Raw genomic sequence first — 23,591 nt, 5'->3', positions numbered from 1 at the left:
CTCCTGAAGGAGTAAGAGTGAAAAAGGCAAATATTGTCTATATATTGTTATAGAAAGAGTTGGCAATCACAGATCCTCTAAAGGGACACTTTGAGAACCGCTGGATTTGATAATGGCATTAAATCAATATTAATTTCCTGATTTGTGTGTAAAAGAACATCCTTGTTTATAGAAAATACACACTGAAGTATTTAGAGGTATAAAGGCACATCATATCTGCAATTTACTATCAAATGGTTTGGAGAAAAATAATATATACAGAGAAAGAGAGTGAGAAAGCAAATGAAATAAAATGTTGGCAATTTGGAAGGGAAGGGAGCTTATTTTTCCGTAAGCTGGAAATTACTTCAAAACAAAAGGTTTTAGAGCTAACCCTGGCTGCCTCAGTCAGAGAAGAGTACGACTCTTGATCTCAGGGTTGTGAGGTCGAGCCCCGCATTGGACATAGGGATTACTTGAAAATAAAAATATTTAATTAACTAATTAATTAATTAAATGTTTTAAAAACATACCAAAACACCCAGGTTCTTTTTTTTACATTTATTGAATTAAAAAAGGTCAATACCAGAGGCAAAAGCAGGTCCCTCTTCCAGGGGCCTACTCCCCTCTGCACACGTTCTCCTTTGGTTTCTCAATTGCTACTCTCCCCTGGGTTCCCTTCTTTCCCTGTCTTCCTCCACTCCACTTGCGTGTGACAAGCCTTCAGGGCCCTGTGCTCCCTGGCTTTCCCCACCATTCTCATCTTTTTAAATCCCACCTTCATGCCACCAACTCACATTTTCATTTCTACTCCGGATATCTCCTGTGAGTTTGTGCTTCCAAATACCTTCTTCACATCTCCATTTCCATGAATCACAGACGTCACAAAGTGAATAGATTTTAAATGGAATTCAGGATTTCCATCCCTGTTATATAATAAAGAATTTGTCTGGTCTTTGTTCTGGGTTTCTGTCACAGAGCTTTTAAAATCCTCAGAATCCCCCAAGTGATAGGAGTGTGTTTGTTCTTCGTGCCCCTTGATCACACCTGACTTTATGCTATTAAGACAGTTCAAGAGGGGAGCTGGTCACCAGAAAGATCCATCATGTGAGTCATTTTGACAAACCTGAAGAAGTCACAGAAACTACCAAATTTGTAGCCCATTGGTCAGAAATACAGATGGCTTGGGGACCCCTGAAATGAATCTGGCATCTGAAGTAAGAGCAGCCTTGTTGGGGATGTGCCCTTAAACTTGCAGGGTCAGGGCTAAGTCTGGATGGTTAGTGCCAGGACCGAACTGCAATATACTGGTTGGTGTTAGAAGAATTCCGCAAGCCCTCCATACTCCACCGCCTGGGTCATCACTATCTAAATAAATGGCTCCAATGTTTCCTAGAGTCATAAGTGACTCATAGTTGCCCTCTTTCCCTCTCCCCAAGTATCTAGTCCATCAACAAATCTTCTCACTTCCAAAACATACCCCCCAGTGCCCTCTTCTCTCCACCACCATGTCGTCCTGTCACATGCTCCCCATCATCTCTCACTGGGATTTCTACCACAGCTCTCTCACTTATCTCCCTACTGCCTTATTGATCCCCCTCCAACCCATGCTCCATACAGAGATAAAGGTGCTGTTCCTAGAGTATAAATTCTTCACTTTCCAGACTGATATTCTTTACATTTCTCAAACAAATCCATTTGTTCTTACCTCAGGACCTCAGCATCTGCTGGTCCTCCATCTGGAATATTCTCCCCCCATTCTTTGTACATCTTGCTCCTCTCCTTCCTTTAAGTTTTCAACTCAAAGCCTTCCTCCTCGGACAGACTTTCCCTGACCACACAGACGAAGGTGTCCCTGTTCCCCATTATTTCCCATCACAGTCCCATGGTTCTTCCCTCATATTCTGGCAACTTTCTTTCTCTTTTTCTTTCTTTCTTTCTTTCTTTCTTTCTTTCTTTCTTTCTTTTTTAATCGATTTACTTGAGAGAGAGAGCACGAGCAGGCGGAGGAACAGAGGGAGAAGCGGAGTCCTGAGCCAAAGGCAGACGCTTACCCAGGCGCACCCACACTCTGGCAACTTTCAGTTACTCTAGTTAGCCTCTTAGGCTGTGTTCTATTCATGTATCCGAAGCATCTAACACAGTACCCAGAGCTCAGGCAGTATTGTTCAATTAGAATGTGTGAACGTGACTTTTTGGTTAACAATGTACCCTAGACTTATAAGTATGGCTGGGGCTTCCAGGAATTCTATCCAGACCCGAAGTCCAGAGGTACAGCAGACTACCTCTTCCTGATCCTTCCTCTGAAGCGAGGACATCTTGCCCTGGAAGCCCCTGGCTCTTGGCGAGCCAGAATGAGATCACATGACCACGCTTAACCCAATCACTGGAAGGGAGATGGGACTTGACCCACCCCCCACCCCCACCCCCATGATTGGCTGAGACAAAAGGATCTTGCCTCGGGGCATACAGCCCTCCAGGGGGTTACAGGAAGTGTGTGAGAAGAGGGGATCTGGAGCTGTTACAGTGTCTAGAGGTGGTTACTGGCATTTAAGGACCAGAGCATTTGCACTGCCGAGCCTCTTGCAACACCGGGGGCAGCCCACAAACGGGATTGTCCCATCATAGTGCCAGCAGTGCCCTCTTTGAGAAACACGGACTTGGACAACCAGGACCTGGGACGGAGGCCCCGGGACGGAGCCAGTTCCCCTAAAGCACGAGATGGCGTGGACTTACCACCGGTCTGTAATAAAGGGGGAACGCAGGTAGTGGATGCCGGGAAGGCAGTCCGCAGTGTCTACCGAAAGGTCGTTTTCAGCTCAGTGCCTTGTTGGGCAAGTTTTATTGAAGAGGCTTCTGCCTGAATCTTTCCAGTTATCTCCGTAAATTCCTGAAAGCGGGATTGCTGGATCAAAGAATATGCCATTTTCCGTTTTGATACGCACTGCTAAACTGCGCTGCTGAAGAAGTGTGTTAACGCCGGGGTAAGCCCTGTTTCAGAGGACAGGCAAGTTCCGTGCGGCAAACAGCTCCCTGGGGTGCCAAGAGCCAGGCAGCTGGAGGACTACAGGAGGGGACTGGACTTAAAGAAGAAGGCGTTCGCACCTGATTTTCAGGACTACCTAAGACACGTTTTACTCCTGATAATAGTAGCATGGGCACAAAGCACTGTCTCAGTAGAAAGTCATAACCCTGTCATTGAACAGGGTAGATACTAAGGCTTTTCATCAAAAGGAACCGAGGCTCAGAAAAGTAGAGAAGATTTTCCTATCATGGAAAGTCAGATTCAATTTTTTAAAATAAATTAAGGGGGAGATGGGATTTGCTTAGAGTTACATCAACTGTAACGGAGACCCAAGTAACAGTGGCTTGAACTTCACAGAAGTGGATTCTTTTTCTCATAAAACCCTGCACCGGTATGGTTTTCCACAAGGCCAGAGAAGTCGATTCATTTCTTTTTGTTGTTGTTGTTTTTAATATTTTATTTTTAAGTAATCTTTACACCCAACATGGCCTCGAACTCACAACCCTGAGATCAAGATTTACACACGCTACTGACTGAGCCAGCCAAGCGCCCCTTGTTTTTTTTTTGTTCTACCATCCTTTGGGAGTTGTCTTCATCCGAATGAATGGTGCAATGGTCAAGATGGCTCACAACCACCTTCCTGCTCTTCCAGGAGGAGGGGCCTCAGGAAGGGGAGCGCATGCCCAGATGGCTCATCACTCACACCCCATGACAGTTGTGGCCCACTTTCCTTCAAAAGAGGCCACAGACTTTGGCAAATACTCCTGTGGAGGGGCGCCTGGGTGGCACAGCAGTTAAGCGTCTGCCTTTGGCTCAGGGCGTGATCCCGGCGTTATGGGATCGAGCCCCACATCAGGCTTCTCCGCTGTGAGCCTGCTTCTTCCTCTCCCACTCCCCCTGCTTGTGTTCCCTCTCTCGCTGGCTGTCTCTATCTCTGTCGAATAAATAAATAAAAAATCTTAAAAAAAAAAAAATACTCCTGTGGAAGAAAAAGTCAACAGTCTCTGCCACAAATTCCAAATAAGAGTACTTTCCTGAAGACATTGTGTTAATGAACTGTCCGTTTCCAACCATTTTAAATAGAAGATATTATTGACCTGACATCAATCTGAAACGAAGAAATAACTGTTCACCCCAGCACCTGTGAGTTGTGCATTGAGTAATCACTTCCACATTCCCTCCAGGGTGGTGACTATAGTAGGTTTTCTATGAATAAAGGAAGAAAGAATGAGTGAAAAATGAACTGGCAAGCTTCTGCTTCTGAGTTACCTGTGCTATGGGAGATGTCTTCTGTGTAATAGTAATATCTGGGTATGACATTTTTTAGCACTTGAAATACATTTAATAATAGCGTGGCTCAGTCTGTTGAGCATCAGACTCTTGGTTTCAGCTCAGCTCATGATCTCGGGGTCATGAGATCGTTCTCTACATGGATAGTCCCTCTCTCCTCTCCCTCTGCCCCTCCCCCTGCTCACGCTCTCTTTCTCTTAAACAACAAACAAATAAATAAATAAATAAATACTTTAATACTAAAAATTCCTTTTGCATATTCAACCTTTCTATGATGATACGGGATGCTGCTGTGGTTCAAATCATCAACCAACATCCTATTAGACAACAAATAAATACAGCCAATGGATAAAATATTTAGCCAAACTGCTACATTCACTGGACTGAATTCAATTGGACTCTTAATTCACCGGACTTCTATTTTTAATAGATCCCTGATGGTATTTTTTCACTTGTTATCTGGCCCTCACAAAAGCATAAAGCATTCTGGTAACTTATAGCTTTCTGGCATTTGGATTCTAGGAAAACAAAAAGTTTTCAGTGTTTCTTTCCAAAGCTTATCATCAATAGTTCCCTCTATGTTTTATGAGAGGAGGTTGGCATAGTACCAACGGCTTAACTTTTGGCACCAGAAAACCCTTGCTTTCTGTCCCAGCTCTGCCACTCTCTGTGTGACCTTAGGAAATGTGGTTTGACCTCATTTAGCCTCCGTCTTTTTATCTCTAAAGTGGGGGAGAATATCTTCTTCGGATTGTGGCAAGGAGGAAATGTAATATAGCTCTCAGAAAATGATCTTGAAGCGAATCTGAAAATAAGCATATCTTTACAATGACATATCCATCATCTCTGTCCAGGCCATATCTGTCATTTTGGAAATGATAGATCATACAATTCATCTTAAAAGTCTAATTCATGCAGGTAAAGCAGAGCTCCCCCAAATGTTTAAAGCCCAACATTCTGCATGCTAGAGCACGCTGGAGCACAGCGCCCTGCAAAAAGCATGTTTTTCAGCTCCAGCAGGTGGATTGCTAATGCTTAGGAGAACCTTAACTTTGTTGCTTCTTTGACTTCTGCCACTCAGGCATATTTCCAGTTCCATCAGTACACAATTGGGTACAATTTTCTTCTCTGAAAATACACTAAGTCCAGGAGAATCTCATGTTCACTTTGATGTATACTGAATCTGTGATGGAAAAAAACAGAAAAATATGGCAAGATAGTCCTCTGATATCATATCAGCAGAAAGACCCTCCCCGCCCCCGCCAAGCCACTCATGACTGATCCCTTCCACAAAATCCACTCAAATTACCGTCTTACCTTGGATGTGACCCTCGGCTCACCTATGGTCTTTGGTCTTTGGTGAGGCAGCCGTGACTGGGCAGGCCTGGCAACCGAGTCACTGAGTCCTGGCCCACCAATGACGGAGTTCTGTCAGGATGCTGTAAAGGTAAATTATCCAAAACTTGCAGTATCAGGTGAAAGAAAGATGGCAAGTGCTTTTAATGTCATTTTGGAGCACTGTGTTTAACAAGCTGTGATATTGTGATTTGAAATAAGAAATACGTAGTTGGTCTTCCTTTATTCCTAGTACAGAGTTCCTAAAATTCTTGGAATTACCTAAGTGAGAGAGTGATAAATATGTCTTTTGTTACCTTAATGGGGTGACTTTTGGACCCCACCTAAGGATAAGAGCTGGTTGTCAGGAGAAGCAATCATGTGCGTAGAGGGTCGGAACTTTTAGTCCCACACCCAACCTCGGGGGAGTGGAGAGAGACTGGAGATTGAGTTCCATTGCCAGTGGCCCAGGATTTAATCAGTCATGCTTATGTAATGAAGCCTCCATAAAAACCCAAAAAGACCGGGTTCTGAAAGCTTCCTGGTTGTTAAACACGTGGAGGTTGGAGAAAGGCATGCTGGGAGAAAATGGAAGCTCTGCGCCCTTTCCCCACACCTTGCCCTGTGTGTCTCTTCCCTCTGTCTGCTACTGAGCTACATTCTGTCATCTAGTCAGTAAAATGTTCCTCAGGGTTCCGTGAGCTGCTCTAGCACATTAATTGAACCCCAGGAGGGGGTCATGGGAACCTCTGATTTATAGCGGAGTGGGTCAGAAGTACAGGTAACAACCTGCACTTGAGACTGGGGTCTCAGGGTGGGTGTTGTTACAAAAGCCTATTGCCACAGGCAGAAACACAGGTGAGGAGGACTGGGGCTGTGATCAGCATCTTGGGGGGAGGGGGCGGGTAAGAGTCTTGCAGGACTGAGCCTTGACCTGTAGGATCTGATGCTATCTCTGGGTAAATAGTGTCAGAGTGGAGTTGAATCATAGGATCCCCAACTGGTTCCCAAGAATTGCTTTGGTGTCTGGACCGCCCCGCTGCCCCCCAACACACACACACAATTGGAATTGGTTCCAAGAATCCAAGAATTCTTTTATAGGCCTACTCAAAAATTCCTTAATTATCTGGGGGGGAACGTACCTCTGTTTGACCCATCATTTACCTATGATTAAAAGCCTGGGTTTTGTGAAGTTACACATCAGCTTGTGGATTTTGGGCCAATAAGGATAAAAGTGATTCCTGTCTGGTAAACAAATAAACAAAACCCCAAAGTGTAGGTACTTACCTCCCTGTAGAACATTGACCAGAAATCCTATTCTATCACTTCTTTCTCGGGTGCCAAAATGATCTTTGTTGCTTCATTCTCCTTGAAGCAGCTTTATCATCCTACTGGTTTTTTCATTGATGAGTTGAGCAAGTGTTTGATATTTGCTCATCTGATTTTGAATTAGATTCATGTTTTTAACTTTGTGAAAGTATACACATTTTAAAAGATTTTATTTATTTATTTATTTATTTATTTATTTATTTAAGAAAGTGAGAGAAAGACCAGGGGGAGGAGCAGAGGGAGAGGGACAGACTCCACGCAGAGCACAGAGCCTAACTTGGGGCTCTATCTCGCCACCCTGAGATCATGACCCGAGCCCAAATCAAGAGTTGGAGCCCAACCAACTGAGCCACCCAGGTGCCCTTAAGATTTTATTTTTAAGTAATCTCTATACCCAACGTGCAGCTTGTGCTCACAACCCCGAGATTAAAAGTCATGTGCTCTACCATCTGAGCCACTCAGACGTTCCTTCAAAAGTATATTTTGACAATCCTCAGCTTTATAATAGCCATTCTTCCGTAGCTAGATGGACTTTGCATGGGTAGGTGCCTAGGACCACCCCTGGCTTCAGTGATTCCCTAGCAGGACTCCTAGGACTCAGCAGATAGTCATACTCATGGCTATGACTTATTACAGCAAAAAGATACAAAGCAGAATCTGCAAAGGAAAAAGGCGGGTGAGGTGAAGTCTAGAGGGAATCAGGCACAGGCTTCCAAGATTCTTCTCCCCGTACAGTTTCACAGGGTGTGTTGGATTCCTCTGGCATCATGTAACATTTCTAAAGTGTGGCTTACCAGGAAGCTCATTAGAGAGACTCCGTGCCCACGGGGTTTTCTGGGGACTCTTGATGTAGGTACCTTCCGTCTAGCATGCACCAAATTTCCAGATTCCCAAACGGAAAGCATGCTATTCCACAGAAAACCACGTTGTTTGTGCAGTTCAGCGACCATGAGCTGCTCTTACCAGTGTGAGAATGATAGAAACTCTGAGGAAATCCAAGTTCCCAGAGGCCGGCGGAGGGTCTACCTAGCTGGCTGGCATTTTTGAGGATAGCCATGTAGGTCCAGTCTCTTAACGGTTCTGCACAGCTAGGTTACAAGCTTACAAAAGACACAGAGGGAGACCCTCTTTGGGTGTACCCCAAGGCAGATTGCAAGGTTGCCACCCCAAATCTGTTCTTCCTTTCTCCCTTAGCAACAGGAGAACAACGTGCCCAGTTAAACAAATGCCCTGCTCGACCCCCTTTGGCTCAGGCTGGCCGATGAGATATAAGTGCAAGTTGTCGAGTGGGACTCCAGGAATGCTCGGGTGAGAGAGGGAGACAGCTAGCATGTCCCTGTGCTTTACTCCATTTCCTCCTTCCATCCAGGAGTGTGGAGTCACCAGCAGCCATCCTGAAGGATAGAACGGATGGAAGGAAGAATGGAAGTTTCCATTCCAACCAGAGGTTGGAAATCACTTTCTATAAATGGAGAACCAGCATGACAGAAGGAGCCTGGGCGCCAGATGAATCCATGGAGCCTCTCTACCAGCCAGTGGGGCCAATCCTGGGGGCCAGGGCAGACGTGACCCCGGCTTCCCCACCCTTGCACCTCAGGTACATGACTCTGATCTCGTTGGGGGTCGAACTTAGGCGGTGTAGTGGAGGCAGCTGGTGTTGGGTGAACTTGGGTTCAGGACGACCAAACACAGTTGCACCCCAGCCTCCTCCAAGCCGAAAGCCAGAAGAGTTACTTAAAAAAAAAAAAAAAATAGAAGAGGGGTTGGAGAGGCAAAGCAGGCAACTTTTTTTTTCATCATTTTTGGTTTTTAGAAATTATAAGCATTTGTTGCTTTGATAAAAATTAATTTTGAAGAAGTCAGCTGGCTAAGAGTGTGGAAACCAATTGGAGGGGACTAAAATGAAGATAAGGAGACAGGAAGGAGTTGCAGCTGCACAGCAAAGAGGGCGGATGACACTAGGGTGGTGGTAAAAGGAATGGAGAGAAGGGGAGGGAGTGGAGGAGAGTTTCAGAGGTACAAATGACAGGGCATGGTGACTGGAAAAGCGAGGGGGAAGGAAACCTAGAACGATAGGTTTCTGATTCAAACAACGGGGTGAATGTTCTCTGAGAGAGGGAGGGAAGAGCAGGTTGTGGGTGAAGGCAGCGATTTCAGCTGTGGAGTTGGACGTAGCTAGGGGACATCCAAGTGGCAATGCTAGATGGATATGGATCTCGAGTCCAGGGGAGTTTGGTCTGGGCTGATATGAAAGGGATGTGAGGTTAGATCTAGCTAACACACCCAGCACATCTAAGCCAATGTCCCCTTGGGCCACAGTAGTTTATGGATCCTGGTTCGACTGACTGCCAGGTGAAGGCAGAAGGATTTATCCTGGTGTCATCTATTGGTAGCCCTCAGCTGTCAAATGCCCCAAGTCCTCGTTCTTGTGTTTCTCTGAGTTGGGACTGTCTCACCATTAGGTTTATGCTGCTCTTCCCGTCTTTCTGTGCTTTCAATTCACTCCCTTCTCTCACCTTCCCTGTCCACCATACGCTGGTCCTTGCTCATCTGTTTGACGCCAATCATGGTGGTCCACTGGGGCACCTCCCCTACCGGCAGTGACTCTTTCTTGACCTCTGATATCCCTTGGGAAGGGACTCTCTGCTGCTGGCATCTGAAACTGTTACCTGCTATCCTGGAATCTTCTGTCCCTTAGGGTGACTGCACCAAAACACTGCACAGGCCACCCACATGGTAGAACTGACACCAAGGAGAAATCAAGGCAAAGGTTTGAAGGTACCAGATAGTTCTACAGCAGGAACCTAGAAATGCTGGATTCCTGTCCTACCAGGCATCCCTATTCCTCATAGGGTCCCAAATAGCTATGAACAAGAAACATTACCCAAATGAGAAACAAATGTCACTTTTTTTTTTTTAAGTGAGTGGGGGAGGGGAGAGGGAGAGAGAGAATCCGCAGCAGGCTCCACGCCCAGCACTCAGAGCCTGATGCAGGGCTTGATCTCAGGACCCCGAGATCATGATCTGAGCAGAAATCAAAGAGTCGGATGCTCAGCCAACTGAGCCACCCTGGTGCCCCACGAATGCCTTTCTTAATAACTCAGGCGTACTCAGTAATCCACAGGGCAGGGCTCTGGTAAAAAGTGACTGAGTCTCACAAGAGTGGAAGCCAAACACTGGGTTGGGAAGAGGCTGATCAGACTTTTGCCACTGTGGCTGGGAAGCGAAGTCTCCTAGGCCTAGCTCTATTACTGCAGAAAGGGGGGTTGGGGGAAGTGTAGTGAGAGAGGCAACAAGGCAGACAAAAGCCCAAGCAGGCTCAGTGAGCGGCTGGCTGCCTTCCAGAGCTGGATGCCCGGCTCTCCTGACTTCAATATACTTGGCTTTAATTCTGACCTGTCCATACACATTTTTGATTAACACCCCTTTCTGATTTAAGCTCACTTGTGTGGGTTTGTTACTTGCAACCATAAGAGACAGTAGAGACCAGCACAACACTCTAGGGTGTGACCCACGTTGTCCTGACTTTGTACCCCCATGTCTAGAATACTGGTAGCCACAGTTGGGGTTTAATCCATACCTGCTGAAGGAATGAGGGGTACCGGTATAGGTCCTATTAAAAAGGTCAGGTCTATTTAATTCAGGAGTTATAAAACCTAATTTATAACATACTTACCAAGTACCCAATAGTACCCAAAGGGCTGCTACAAATCCCAGGCTGAAGGTAACCTTCAAGGGACTGCTAAAGCCCTGTCTGCCGGCAACAGGGGAGAAATATAAAGTCACATGAAACAGTCTCAGAAAACTGAGCTTATGGAAGTCACTGTGAAATTTCACTTCAACCTTTCACACATGTAAGTATTGAGGGACACCTCTGAAATATGCAAGTTTACTTTTCCTCAAGGAAATATTTACTGCATACTACTAGTGATTCTATTTTACAGCAAAATTAAATTAAGTGGATACACTTTTCATAAACATAAATTGGAAATGAAGGCATCCATGAAATGTATATGCTGAACTAAAGTCCCAGTTTTCAGCATTCAGCAGTTAATCATGACTCTCGTCCAGGGCCACCAGTCCATGATTTTAAAAAGTTGAGGATCCTGTCAGTGACTGGAACAAAATCTTCTTTATACGTGACAATTGTTTCCATGTAAAACCCTTTCGGGGGCTCAAGCATTTCATTTCTTGAGACATCCTTTTGCTCTACTTCATCACCTTTAGAAAAAATGGAACACCTGAATTATTAACTTTTAACTTAAGACAGCAGTCCTTAAAATTATTAATCAAGTCTTGGAAATAAAATAAATTAAGGTAGGAATCACCCCCACCCCCGTCAGATTCCTGACACTATTTCCTCTCTGCGAAAAAGAAAAATAAATATGACATGACCACTGTACAGACCCTGAAATGTGTCTAAATGCTCAATACTGGACACGTGTACTTTCAGGCCGCTGATAATCTTCATCACCAAATGTAATCTTCAGCACGGTTTTTATAGAACAGCTTTCCTGAGATATACTTAACAGATCATACAATCAACTCGTTTGGAATGTACCACCGAAGGGCTTTTAGTACATTCAGATCTGCAACCGCAGTTTTAGGATTTTATCCACCTTTAGCAAGCCCCGCCCCATCAACTCCGCCCCTTCAGGCCCAGGAAACTAAAATCGGCTACAGGTGTCTACAGATTTCCAGCACATTTCTGAAGTCTCAGGGATTTCCTTTTCCGCCCAGAACTGGGAAGATTTTAATACTCCTCGACTGGCGGAAGTGCTGAAACTGCTCGCCAACTGCGACGGGGGCTAATGTAACTGAGACATCGCCTGTTTAAATAAATCACCGTCCAGAGTCTTTGACATTCACTCTGGAATCTTACAGTGTCTTCAAATAAACAAACAAGAAGTAGGCAGGAGGACTGAAAAGGTAGTTCCAGGCAGATTCCATTATAGCGAACTGCTCTCAACAATAGCTCCCACTGGTTTTGCAGAATAAACCCGGTGCTTGCGGCACAGCGAAGCCGCTTCTATGACCCCGTCAGGACGCCCCACCGAAGGCTGCCGGAGGGTCGTACCTGGTGGCTTGCTCTTTTTCCGGCCTAAATAAAACAAGGAGCCCAGCGTGGTCCAGGCGCCCACCGCGTAGACCACGGACATCCGCCGGTACCAAGACGTGGCCTGGTCCACGCGCATTGTGCAGCTCCGGTAAGGCTTCCACCCGGGAGGCCCAGGGCGGAGGCTGGCCTTCCGGTCGGCGCGCCGCCGCCGCAGCCGCTTCCAATGGAGAGTCGATTCTGAGAGGCCGCTTCCTGCACTGGCCCCGATGCATCCTGGGCCGTGTAGTCCCAAAAACCTCGCCGGGAATTGGACCCTAAGGTGTGGAGTTCGGGGGCTTCCGGGCTGCGCCGCTGAGGTACAGCCTTGCATTACCACGTGACACCAAACGACAATTTCTGTGAACAAACTACTCGCGTGGAAAATTGTAACACCTGCGTTACACAGGATTCAGATGGTATTTGTAAAGATTAAGTCCACTCCTCCTGTGGCTCTCAGGCGAGAATGCCTGTCTCCCCCCGCAGCTCTTACCCATTTTCCTTTCTGGAACCCAGTCCGGGTGAGCCTTGGGTACCCCCTGGTCAAAGTTAATCTCTCCACTGGCGTCTGGGTCCTATTTTTTACTGCCTGCTCGGGATTACACTCTAATTGTATCCACATCTCAAAAACAGAACATCTCCTTTGACTCTGCCCACCTTCAACTTTTCTCGTAACCATACGTTTCTAAATTCAAAGCATAATCTACCCTCACTCCAACAGATCAAACAACTTGAGAGCAAAACTGATGTGCTTGGCACATCGTGGACATTCAGTAAATTGCCATATTCAGTAACTACTTTTTAGCTATAATCAAATTTGATTTCTAAAACATTTGACACCATTAACCACACCTACCCCTTTCATGGCTCAAAAACATAATTTTCTTTGGTATCTCTGTGTCCTTCAGGGCTCTTTCCACTTCTCCCATCCTTTAGAAATTGTTTTGCCATACACAAAAAATTAACTCTAAATGGATCCTACGCTTAAATGTAAAAGCTAAAACTACAAACCTAGAAGAAAACACGGAAGAAAATTTGTCACCTTGGGATGGGTAAGATTTTTAGAATACAGAGAGCATGAACCATAAAACAAATACTGGTAAATTGGACTCTTCAAAATTAAAACTTTTGTTCTTCAAAAGTCACAGTTAAGAAAATGAAACAAGCCACAAAATTAAATATTCAAATATCTATATTTGACCAAGGACTTGTAACCAGAATATAAAAGGACCACGTACAACTCAATTATAAAAAGACAACCCTACTAAAAATGAGGCAACAAATTTGAGCAAGATATACAAATGGCCGATAAGCACAGGGACATCATTAGTCATCATAGAAATGCAAATTAAAACCTCAAGACACCATTACACACCTATTAGAATGACTAAAATTTATATTAAGAATACCAAGAGTTGTAAGGATTTGGAGCAATGAGACCTCTTACTGGTGGGAACATAAAACATCACAACCTCTTTGCAGTACTGGCAATTTCTTAAAAAGTTGAACGTACACCTACCATATTACTCAGACATCTCATTCCTAGTAATTTATCCAAAAGAAATGAAAACGTATCCACACAGACATGCAGATGGACCTTCATAGAGCTTTAGTCATAAAAGCCAAAAAAGGGAAACAACCCAAATCGCTATCACCTATCTGGTGAATGGATAAATACCACTCGGCAGTAAAAAGGAATTACTGATACATGCGGGTACATGGTGCATCTCAAATGGATTATGCTACGTGAAAGAAGCCAGACACAAATGAAACTATACAAAATTCTAGAAACAAACTAATCTACAGAGGGACAAAGCTGACCAGTAGTTGCCTACTAGGGAAACCATTGGGGGGATAGAAAGGTTCTGTATGGTTGTGGTGGTTTCGTGGGTGTACACATCTGTCAAAACTCATTGAACCAGTGGCCCCTGGGTGGCTCAGTCGGTTAAGCATCTGTCTTTGGCTCAGGTCACGATCCCAGGGTCCTGGGATTGAGTCCTGCATCGGGCTCAATGGGGAGTCTGCTTCTCCTTCTGCTCTTCCTCCCCGCTTGTGCGCAGCTCTCTTTCTCTCTCTCTCTCTCTCACACACAAATAAATAAAATCTTAAAAAAACAAACAACTCATTGAACTGTATGTTTTAAATGGGAGTTTATTGTATGTAAGTTATACCTCAATAAAGTTGTTAGAAACAAAACAAAAACATTGGTATTCTTTGCAAGATTGCTTCTCTTCTCATCCTGAGCAAATTTGCTCATGTTATTTACTTTGTTAATAACTGAAATCTGCTCCAAATTCTCCTGAAAGCAAATCCATATTAATTACTGCCAACATGCTGGGCATTCTGTTACCTCTTACAAGCTCCCTAAACTCAAAATGTCCAGGATTGAATTTATCAATGCTAGAAAAGAAAGAGCAAAGAACTCCTTCCTTCCTTGTCTGTAATTCAGAGAATGATTGACATATCACCCAAGCCAGAAACCTGAACTCAGACTCTTGCATAACACCCCACCCTCTGTTTAAACACCTGCCTCTGTTCAGGCCTCACCTGGATTCCAGCTTCCTCCCACCCAACCTGCCACTCTCCTACTGCTTTTAAAATCCATAACTGGTCATTTCCTCTGCCTAAGAAGTCAGAGGCTCTCCTTGCCTTCAAGATGGATTTCAGAGTCTTCATTAGGCACACTGGGTTCCATGCTTTCCCCCTCAGGATGGCTGCTTTCCATGCACTACTCCCCACCTGCACGGTCTCTCTGGAAACAGCCACCAGTACCCAGAGGTAGGACCTGCATGGCAATGTTTTCTATATTAGGTCACCCAGTGGTGCCACCTCACCTCAGCACCTAAACTCATCGTCACAGAAGAGAACACCAGTGCAAGATGGGTCTATCACATTCCACCTTCTGTTAATTGGAAATGGAAAGGCCCAAGGTGGAATAGTTCAACCTTAATCTCTATCCAGTTTCCTGTGCTCTTCTGTATGATGTATCTCAGTTAGAAATTATATCGATGGGGCACCTGGGTGGCTCAGTCAGTTAAGTGTCTGACTTTTGATCTCTGTTCAGGCCTTGATCTCAGGGTCATGAGTTCAAACCCCTTGTTGGGCTCCACGCTGAGCATGGAGCTAATTTAAAAAAAAAAAAATCCAAAAAACAAAAAAAATATTCAATGGAAAATGTATACAAAATAAAAGCCCTTGGCATTTAAAATGTGTTAAACACCTTAAGATATGAAATGCCCCCAGAAAGCACCAAAGGCAAAAGGCTGTAATAAAAATTCAAAATATAGAGAAGAATCAGTCCAGATGGTCCAACATCCAATTGGTAGGAGTTTCCAGCTTTGTTTTTCTACATAGGACTCAGTACCTTCTAATAAATTACATAATTTTCCTAATTTTTTTTAATTGTTGGTCTTCCCTAACTAGAACATAAGCTACACCAGGGCAGAAATTTTTGTTTTATTGGCTACATTCCATATCTGTAAGACACTCCGTACATAACAAATACTGAAAAATTATTTGTCAAATGAATGAAAAAATATCTCCAAAGTTCTGAGAAAAAATTATTTTGGGCCTAGAATTTTATACGCAGCAAAGCTGTCAAGTATGAAGACAGAATAGATTCGGTGAATTATCTCCCATGTAACTTAAGATAGCAGATGACTTAGGCATTGTAGAACTAACCCAGGCATCCAAACAAAAGAAATTCCTGGATGACTCCTCATAGCAATCCGCCTGTGATTAAAGGGGAGATCAGTGATCTCTAAAGAATGGACTTCATTCAGAATAAGAAATTCAAATTTCTGAAGAGAAAACAAATTCTTCTCCCCCCTCAAAAGTAGAAACTCCAGGGAAACAACAACAAATATACCAAGTTATGATGCAAAAAAGCAGCAAACCAACCTGTAGAATGCTAGAATATGAGTGACTGATTTTGTCAGTAGGAATGTTTTCCTTCAAGCGGTGGAGGGACTGAGACAGCAAACCCTTGAAGAGAAATGTAATACTACCTTGAAGAGAAATGAACACGGACAATGTTTACATTATTACAACTGCGTAAATAATCTTTATTAGTTTTCAACTTTCGGAATGAACTTTGAGACAAAAGACGTAACTACCGTTACAGGCCAGAACGTAAATTTTACCAACCTTGATAATACTAAAATAAAGATATAGCCAATCAAAACTGGATGGTACACAGAAAGGTCCACATTCTGGAAAATGGAATTGAGAGACATTGGCTAACACTGATTCAGCAACAAGAAACCTGAAAGGAAAGGATAAAACCGGTCACCTCTGAAGAGTAGGTCTAGGCTCAGGGAGTAGAGGGAACTGTTATTATAAAGCTCTTTAGGATACATTGTTTTGTTTTTTTTAAAACCATGCATATATTACTTTGCTTAAAAAACAGTACCTGTTAAAGTTATTTTACTTGATGCCCAAGATAAATGTGTTGTCACTCTGTTAGGGCCACTGATGCCCATCAGCCACTCTTTATGGCTACCTGGGCTGGGCCGTTTATCTGTGAGTTAGGGACAGCGCACTCCAGACAACTCTGCTTGACGATAAAGTTTCACATATTTCAAGCTTTCCTTCGGTTAACATTTAGACAGAAAATGAGGATTAAGTTCAGGAAATATCTCTTGGGGGAGTCACTAAAAACACACACATACACACAGAGACTTCAGGAAATCAAATTTGTATTAGCATTATTTTAGCCAGTGTTCTCTTTATCCAGATTTATTTCCTTTCTGATCATTATGATTTTCATCTCGGTAAGTTGCTAAAATACATTACTTCTGATTTTATATAACTGTAAAGTTAGTATACAAAAAAGCATATAAACATCTACAAGTACCAAAACATTTATGACCTTGCAATTTCATGATGCAGGAAAAGGGGAACAAATAAGGAATACAAATAAATTATAATCTAAAGAGTTACGTACAATGCTTCCTTTGATTATTTATTAAAACCCACAAGAAAGGTGAAAGGAATGTTTTTAAGCCGTTATCAGCAATTGTGAACAAAATCGAATGCGTTCTTCAATGTTCTGCCCACACCTTCCAGCTTAACAAGCGCTGGAGACAGCCAGCTTCTTCAAATGATCCATGAACACCTGCAGGCTGACGTCATCAGTTAGGATGGGTGCTCCGGTTTCCTGAAATTTAACGGTAAAGATTTACTGGCACGTACCTTAAAAGCTGGTTAGAATTCATGAATTATTAAGGGCCCTCTCACCACCTCAGAACATTCACAGTGTTACCCCCTCTGCTAGGAGGACTCCCGCCACTGCCCTCCTCTGCCTGGCTCACTATTCTATCAACTGAAGCATAATTTCCTCACAAAACCCTTCTCCTGCCCACTGAGATTGGCCATCCCTGCCACTAGACAGTTCGGGTGTATGCCCTTCTGCTTTAATCCTCTCCGTAGTTCTGATGACTTGCCCGGGGTCTGACTGCCCACCAAGCATGAGCTCCCAGAGGCCACACACCCTGTGTCTCACCTTCCCCATCAGTATGCCAGCACCTAACCCAATGCTCTTCATACCCTGCTTAAAACAGAAGCTTGTATGGTGGTATATTTACAAATGAGTGGATCAGGATCTGCACTGAAAAGATGGATATTCATCCTATCAGAAAATGTTCATGATTTATGTAATGTGAAGTGAAAAAGAACTGAATAGAAATCTTGATTTCTAGTAAGATCCCAAATTTGTAAAAAATAAGTAAAAATATATACAATATACACATTTTATATTACCGACAAAGAAGCTGGAAATACTTAACTCTAGATAGTGGCATTGTAAGTAATGTTAATTTTCTTTCTTAATCTTTTCTTTAACATATTCAAATTTTTCAAAGTGATACTGTACTATTAGGAAAATATAAGCATAATTAAAATTTTATAAGAAGATGCCTTCCGGGAAGAAGGAGTACCTGTGCTTTTTGCTATCCCTTCCACTAAGTACAACTAGAAACCCTGGACATTTTATAAAAACAAACATAAGACGACTCTGAAAGATGGAGAGAAGAGAGCAGACAACCAGGGGCTCTGGATCCCAAGAACAACACAGTGGTAGGTTCCTTGGGTTTCCTTTTTGCCTCATACATCCCAGACCTGGAGCTGAAAAGGCTGGCAGATAATCACTGGACACAGACAAAAACAGAGAGAAAGCCAACTTTCTCTAGCTGAAGGACCAGTGTAGCCCAGCAAGACAAAAAATGTTAGATAATAACTCCACAAAGATGACAGCAAAAACTGTGACCCCACCCAAACCAGCAAAGGCTGAGTGAGCACCTTAGACTGCCACCCTCACAAGATAGTAACAAGGGACCCCAACAGCCCCACCAGGATGCTCTCAGAGACGGTCAAGTATGTCATTGGGAATTTCCTCCCCAATGGCCAGGGGGACGTCTCCCTAATTGCCATGTATCAGTAGACACCATTTGGGGAGCCTATACGTCCAGCCAGACCTGGCAGTAACAAGATGTCCTCTGTGCCCCCTGCATTGGGTTATCAGAAGCAGCCTAGCAGAGAGCCAGCACTTTCACTACCAGCCAACACTAACAAGGCCATTTCTATGGTGGAGACTAGGTGGGGAGCTGGAACACCCATTCCCACCCAACAGTAACAATGAATTGTCCCCCACCCAAGTGTCAAGAGGCCAATGGAAGGCCTGGTTTGCTATCTGGCAGTAATGAAACAATGTCTTTCCCCACTTCCCACCCAGAGCAGCATGACTAAAAGCCAGCTAAAACAGCCAATTTAAATAGGTCCACGGTCTCATAACAAATATGAAAATGTTCACATTTCAATCAAAAATCACTTGTCATACCAACAGCCAAGTTCTCAAAGTGAATGAAAAACAGTCAGGAGGTGTTAACACCAAATTGACAGTAGTGTTAGAATTATCTGACAAAGACTTCAAAGCAGCTTCAATGAGCAATTACAAACACACCTGAAACAAATGAAAAAACAGAAAGCCTCAGCAAAGAATGTCTCAGGAAAGAAGTAGACGTAAAGAACCAAAGGAAAGTTTTAAAACTGAAAAATACAGAAACAAATAAAAAGCTTGGTGTATGAATTCAACAGCAAAAAAGGAACAGAGACAATAATCAGTGAACTGGAAGGTAAAATCATAGAAATTACCCAATTGAAAAACAGAAAATAGGTGGGAAAAAAGTGAACAGGGCACCAGGGACCTGTGGAACTACAAAAGACCTGATATGCATGTCACTGGAGTCCCAGAGAGAAAGGAAAAAGAGGATGGGCTGAAAAACTATTCAAAGAATAATGGCTGATAACTGGAATTCTAAAAAGGCTAAAGCCACAGAAATTCACACCAAACACATGGTACTTAGTCTTTTGAAAATTAGTATTAACAAAGAAACAATCTTGAAAGCAGCCAGAGAAAAATGACATCTTACCTACAGAGGGAAAACAATAATGACAATGAGTATCTCATCAGGAACCATAGAAGCCGAGAGAAGTGGCAAAAATATTTTTCAGATGCCTAAAGAAAAGGACTGCCACCAGTATCCTATAGCTAGAGAAAATACCCTGCATGAATGAAGGAGAAATCAGGATTCTCAACTGAAAGAAAACTAAGAATCTATCATAAGGAGACCTAAAAGAATGGCTAAAGGAAGATCTCTAAACAGAAAGGAAATGATAAAGAAGGAACCCTGTAATATCAAGAAGGAATAAAGAACACAGTAAACAAAAATATGAATAAATATAATAGGACTTGCATCTTCTCTTGAGATTTATAAATTATGCTTGATGGTTGAAGAAAAACTATAACACTGACTAATCCATGTAGAAAAAATATTTAACACAATTATAAATAGGGTAAGATAAAGGAATATAAAGGGGAGTAAGTTTTTTTTTTTTTTAAAGATTTTATATATTCATTTCAGACAGAGATAGAGAGAGAGACAGAGAGAGGATGAGCAAGGGGAGAGGGAGAAGCAGACTCTCTGCTGAGCAGAGAGCCCAATGTGGGGCTTGATCCCAGGACCCAGAGATCATGACCTGGGCCAAAGGCAGACGCTTAACCATCTGAGCCACCCAAGCACCCCAGTGATTACGTTTTCTTCTTTTTTTTAAATAATGTTTTATCATGTTATGTTAGTCACCATACAGTATACCCTTAGTGATTACATTTTCCATACATCACTTGAACTGGGCAAAAAGATTCCAGTCAACTGTGATAAGCTATACATATATAAGGTAATAAAATACTATCTACAACTGGGAGTAACCACTAAAAGCTACACAAAGAGATAATGCTCAAAAACATTATAAACAAGTTAAAATGGAATTCTAAGAAATGTTCAAGTAACCCACAGGAAGGCAGAAAAAAGAAAACAGAGAAACAAAAAGCAGAGAAAGCAAACAGAAAACAAAAAATAAAATGACAGACTTAAGCCCTAATGTATCAATAATTACATTAAATATAAATGGTCCAAACACACCAGTTTGGAGTTTAGGAGAGTAGATTAAAAACCACGCTGTGACTATGTGCTGTTTACAAGAAATTTATAAGAAATTCATTTCAAATATATTAGAAACAGGTTGAAAGGTAAAGAATGGCAAGAAATATAACATGCAAACAATATCTTTTGCATGAAAAATAAAAGAGTGAGCTTTATCAATGTCAGATAAAGCAGACATCAATGCAAACAAAATGACCGGAAACAGAAGAAGAAATTATATGATATAAAGTCAACCTACCAACACAGCAATCCTAAATGTGTACGCAACAAACAACAGAGTTACAAAACATGAATAAAAACTGACAGAACTCAAAAGAGAAATAGACAAACTCATGATTAGAGTTAGAAACATCAACACCCTGTCTCATAAACTGACAGGGCAATCAGCAGAAATATGTAAGAACTCAACAACACCATTAACACGATCTAAAAGACATTTACAGAACACTCTATCCGACAGAATACATATTCAGGTGACCATGGAACATATGCCAAGACAGACCATAGCCTGGGCCATAAAACGAACTTCAAATTTGAAAGAACTGAAGTCATACAAAGTGTATTCTCCAACCATAACGGAATAAAAATAAAATCAATAATCAACAAACAATTAAATCTTCTAATACTTGGAAACTAAGCAACATTTCTTTCTTTCTTTTTTTTTTTTTTTTAAGATTTTATTTATTTATTCGACAGAGATAGAGACAGCCAGCAAGAGAGGGAACACAAGCAGGGGGAATGGGAGAGGAAGAAGCAGGCTCATAGCAGAAGACCCTGATGTGGGGCTCGATCCCAGATCGCCGGGATCACGCCCTGAGCCGAAGGCAGATGCTTAACCGCTATGCCACCCAGGCGCCCCCTAAGCAACATTTCTAAATAAACTTAAAGCAAGCAGAAGAAAATAAAGATTACAACAGAAATCAATGAAACTGAAAAAAGAAAGACAACAAGACAAGAAAAGGAAATAAAGGTAGTCACACTGGAAAGGAAACAATAAGCTGTTTCTATTTGTAGATGATATGATTACCTATGTTGAAAATCCCAAAGAATCTAAAAAAAAAACAAAAACAAAACCTCCCAGAAGTAGTGACTCAGGAAAGCCACATGATATAAGATAAATATACAAAAATCAATTGTATTTCTACATACTAGCAATGAACACTGGGGCACTGATATCAAAACTACAATACCACTCACAGTCCCTTAAAAAAAAAAAGTGAACACGTGTATTCAACACTAAAGAAAGAAATCAAAACAGAACGGAGAGACAAACTGAGTTCATAGATCGGAAGGCTCAACATTGTAAAGATGTCAATTCTCCCCAGACTGTACAGAAGATTGATGTAATTCTTATCAAAATCCCAGCAAGAGTTTTTAAAGACATAAACAAGATTATTCTAAAATTCTTATGTAGAAGCAAAGGAACTGGAATAGCTAAGACAATTTTGAAAAAGAAGTTGGGAGAAATCAGTCTACCTGATTTGAAGACTTACTATACAGCTACAGTAATCAAGACTGTGGTATTGGTACAGGGACAGAAACAGAGATCAACATAACAGAGCAGAAAACCCAGAAATGGACTCACACGAATATGACCAACTAACCTTCGACAAAGATGCAAAAGTAATTCAATAGAAGCAAGAGGGCCTTTTCAACAAATGGTGCTGGAGCAATTAGACATCTATATTCAAAAAATAAAACTAAGCCTCACATCTTATACAAAAATTAACTCAAAATGGATCACAGACTGAAATGGAAATGTAAAATTAGACAAACATGGGAGATCTTTGGGACCTAGGGCTACACAGACAGTTCGCAGACTTGGCACCGAAAGCACAATCCATAAAAGGAAAAATTGAAAAAGTGGACTTCATAAAAATTAAACATTTTTGCTCTGCAAAAGACCCTGTGAAGAGATGTACAGACAAGCTAGAAGTGAGAGAAAATATTTACAAATTACATATTTGACAAAAGGCTAGAATGTACAGCATATAAAGAACTCAAAACTCAACAGCAAAAAAGCAATAATCCAATTATAAGATGGACAAAAAATTTCACTGAAGAAAATATACAGATGGAAAAGTACATGAAAAGAGGCTCAGCATCATTAGCCATTAAGAAAATGTAATTTAAACCTACAATGTTATATACCACTATACACCTATTAGAATAGCTAAAACCAAAATAATGACAATACCAAATGTTGGCAAGGATGCAGAGAAAATGGATCACTCATACATTGCTAGTGGGGATGCAGAAGGAGGCAGTCCACTCTGCAAAACAATATGGCAGTTTCTTAGACTAACCATGTGACTACCATACCACTGAACAAATGTACTCCTGGGCACTTATCTTGGAGAAAGGAAGACTTATGTTCATGAGAAACCTGTACATGACTATTTATAGCAGTTTTTTTTTTTTAAAGATTTTATTTATTTATTCGACAGAGATAGAGACAGCCAGAGAGAGAGGGAACACAAGCAGGGGGAGTGGGAGAGGAAGAAGCAGGCTCAAAGCGGAAGAGCCTGATGTGGGGCTCGATCCCATAACGCCGGGATCACGCCCTGAGCCGAAGGCAGACGCTTAACCGCTGTGCCACCCAGGCGCCCCAGCAGTTTTATTCCTAATAGCCAGGAACTGTGAACAATCCAGATGTCCTTCAACGGGTCAATGATTAAACAACTACAGTACATCGATAACAACTACAATACAGCAATACGACGGAATACTACTTGGCAAGTAAAAAGAAACAAACTGCTGATTCTTTTTTTTTTAATTTAAATAATTTTTTATTATGTTATGTTTGTCACCATACAGTACATCCTTAGTTTTTGATGCAATGTTCCATGATTCATTAGTTGCGTATAACACCCAGTGCACCATGCAATACGTGCCCTCCTTACTACCCATCACCGGTCTATCCCATTCCCCCACCCCCTCCCCTCTGAAGCCCTCAGTTTGTTTCCCAGAGTCCATAGTTTCTCACGGTTCATTCCCCCTTCTGATTACCCCCCACAAATTGCTGATTCATGCAACAACC

General features: G+C 42.4%; 2 protein-coding genes across 3 annotated transcripts in view; both read right to left on the bottom strand.

Moving 5' to 3' along the window:
- Positions 1-10,833: 10,833 nt before the first annotated feature.
- Positions 10,834-12,219, bottom strand: SMIM26 (small integral membrane protein 26). The gene is made up of 2 exons (XM_045810466.2): positions 12,036-12,219; positions 10,834-11,179 (listed from the first exon to the last, which is right to left on the bottom strand). The coding sequence occupies exons 1-2, from the start codon at positions 12,151-12,153 to the stop codon at positions 11,013-11,015; spliced, it is 285 nt and encodes a 94-aa protein (XP_045666422.1). The 5' UTR covers positions 12,154-12,219; the 3' UTR covers positions 10,834-11,012.
- A 3,868-nt stretch (positions 12,220-16,087) lies between these two features.
- Positions 16,088-23,591, bottom strand: part of SEC23B (SEC23 homolog B, COPII component) — a 41,211-nt gene continuing 33,707 nt past the window's right edge. For both annotated transcript variants that reach the window (XM_045809738.2, XM_045809748.2), the window contains exon 20: positions 16,088-17,211. In XM_045809738.2, coding sequence (XP_045665694.1) covers positions 17,122-17,211 — 90 coding nt within the window. In that variant the 3' untranslated portion in view covers positions 16,088-17,121. The remainder of the gene's footprint in view (positions 17,212-23,591) is intronic.

Source organism: Ursus americanus, chromosome 22 (genome assembly GCF_024610735.1).
Source record: "Ursus americanus isolate L20-20 chromosome 22, mUrsAme1.1.p, whole genome shotgun sequence".
In the NCBI taxonomy this organism is placed as follows: Eukaryota; Metazoa; Chordata; class Mammalia; order Carnivora; family Ursidae; genus Ursus; species Ursus americanus.
The sequence above is the reverse complement of the archived record's forward strand: the minus strand, read 5'-3'. Positions and strand labels throughout refer to the sequence as shown.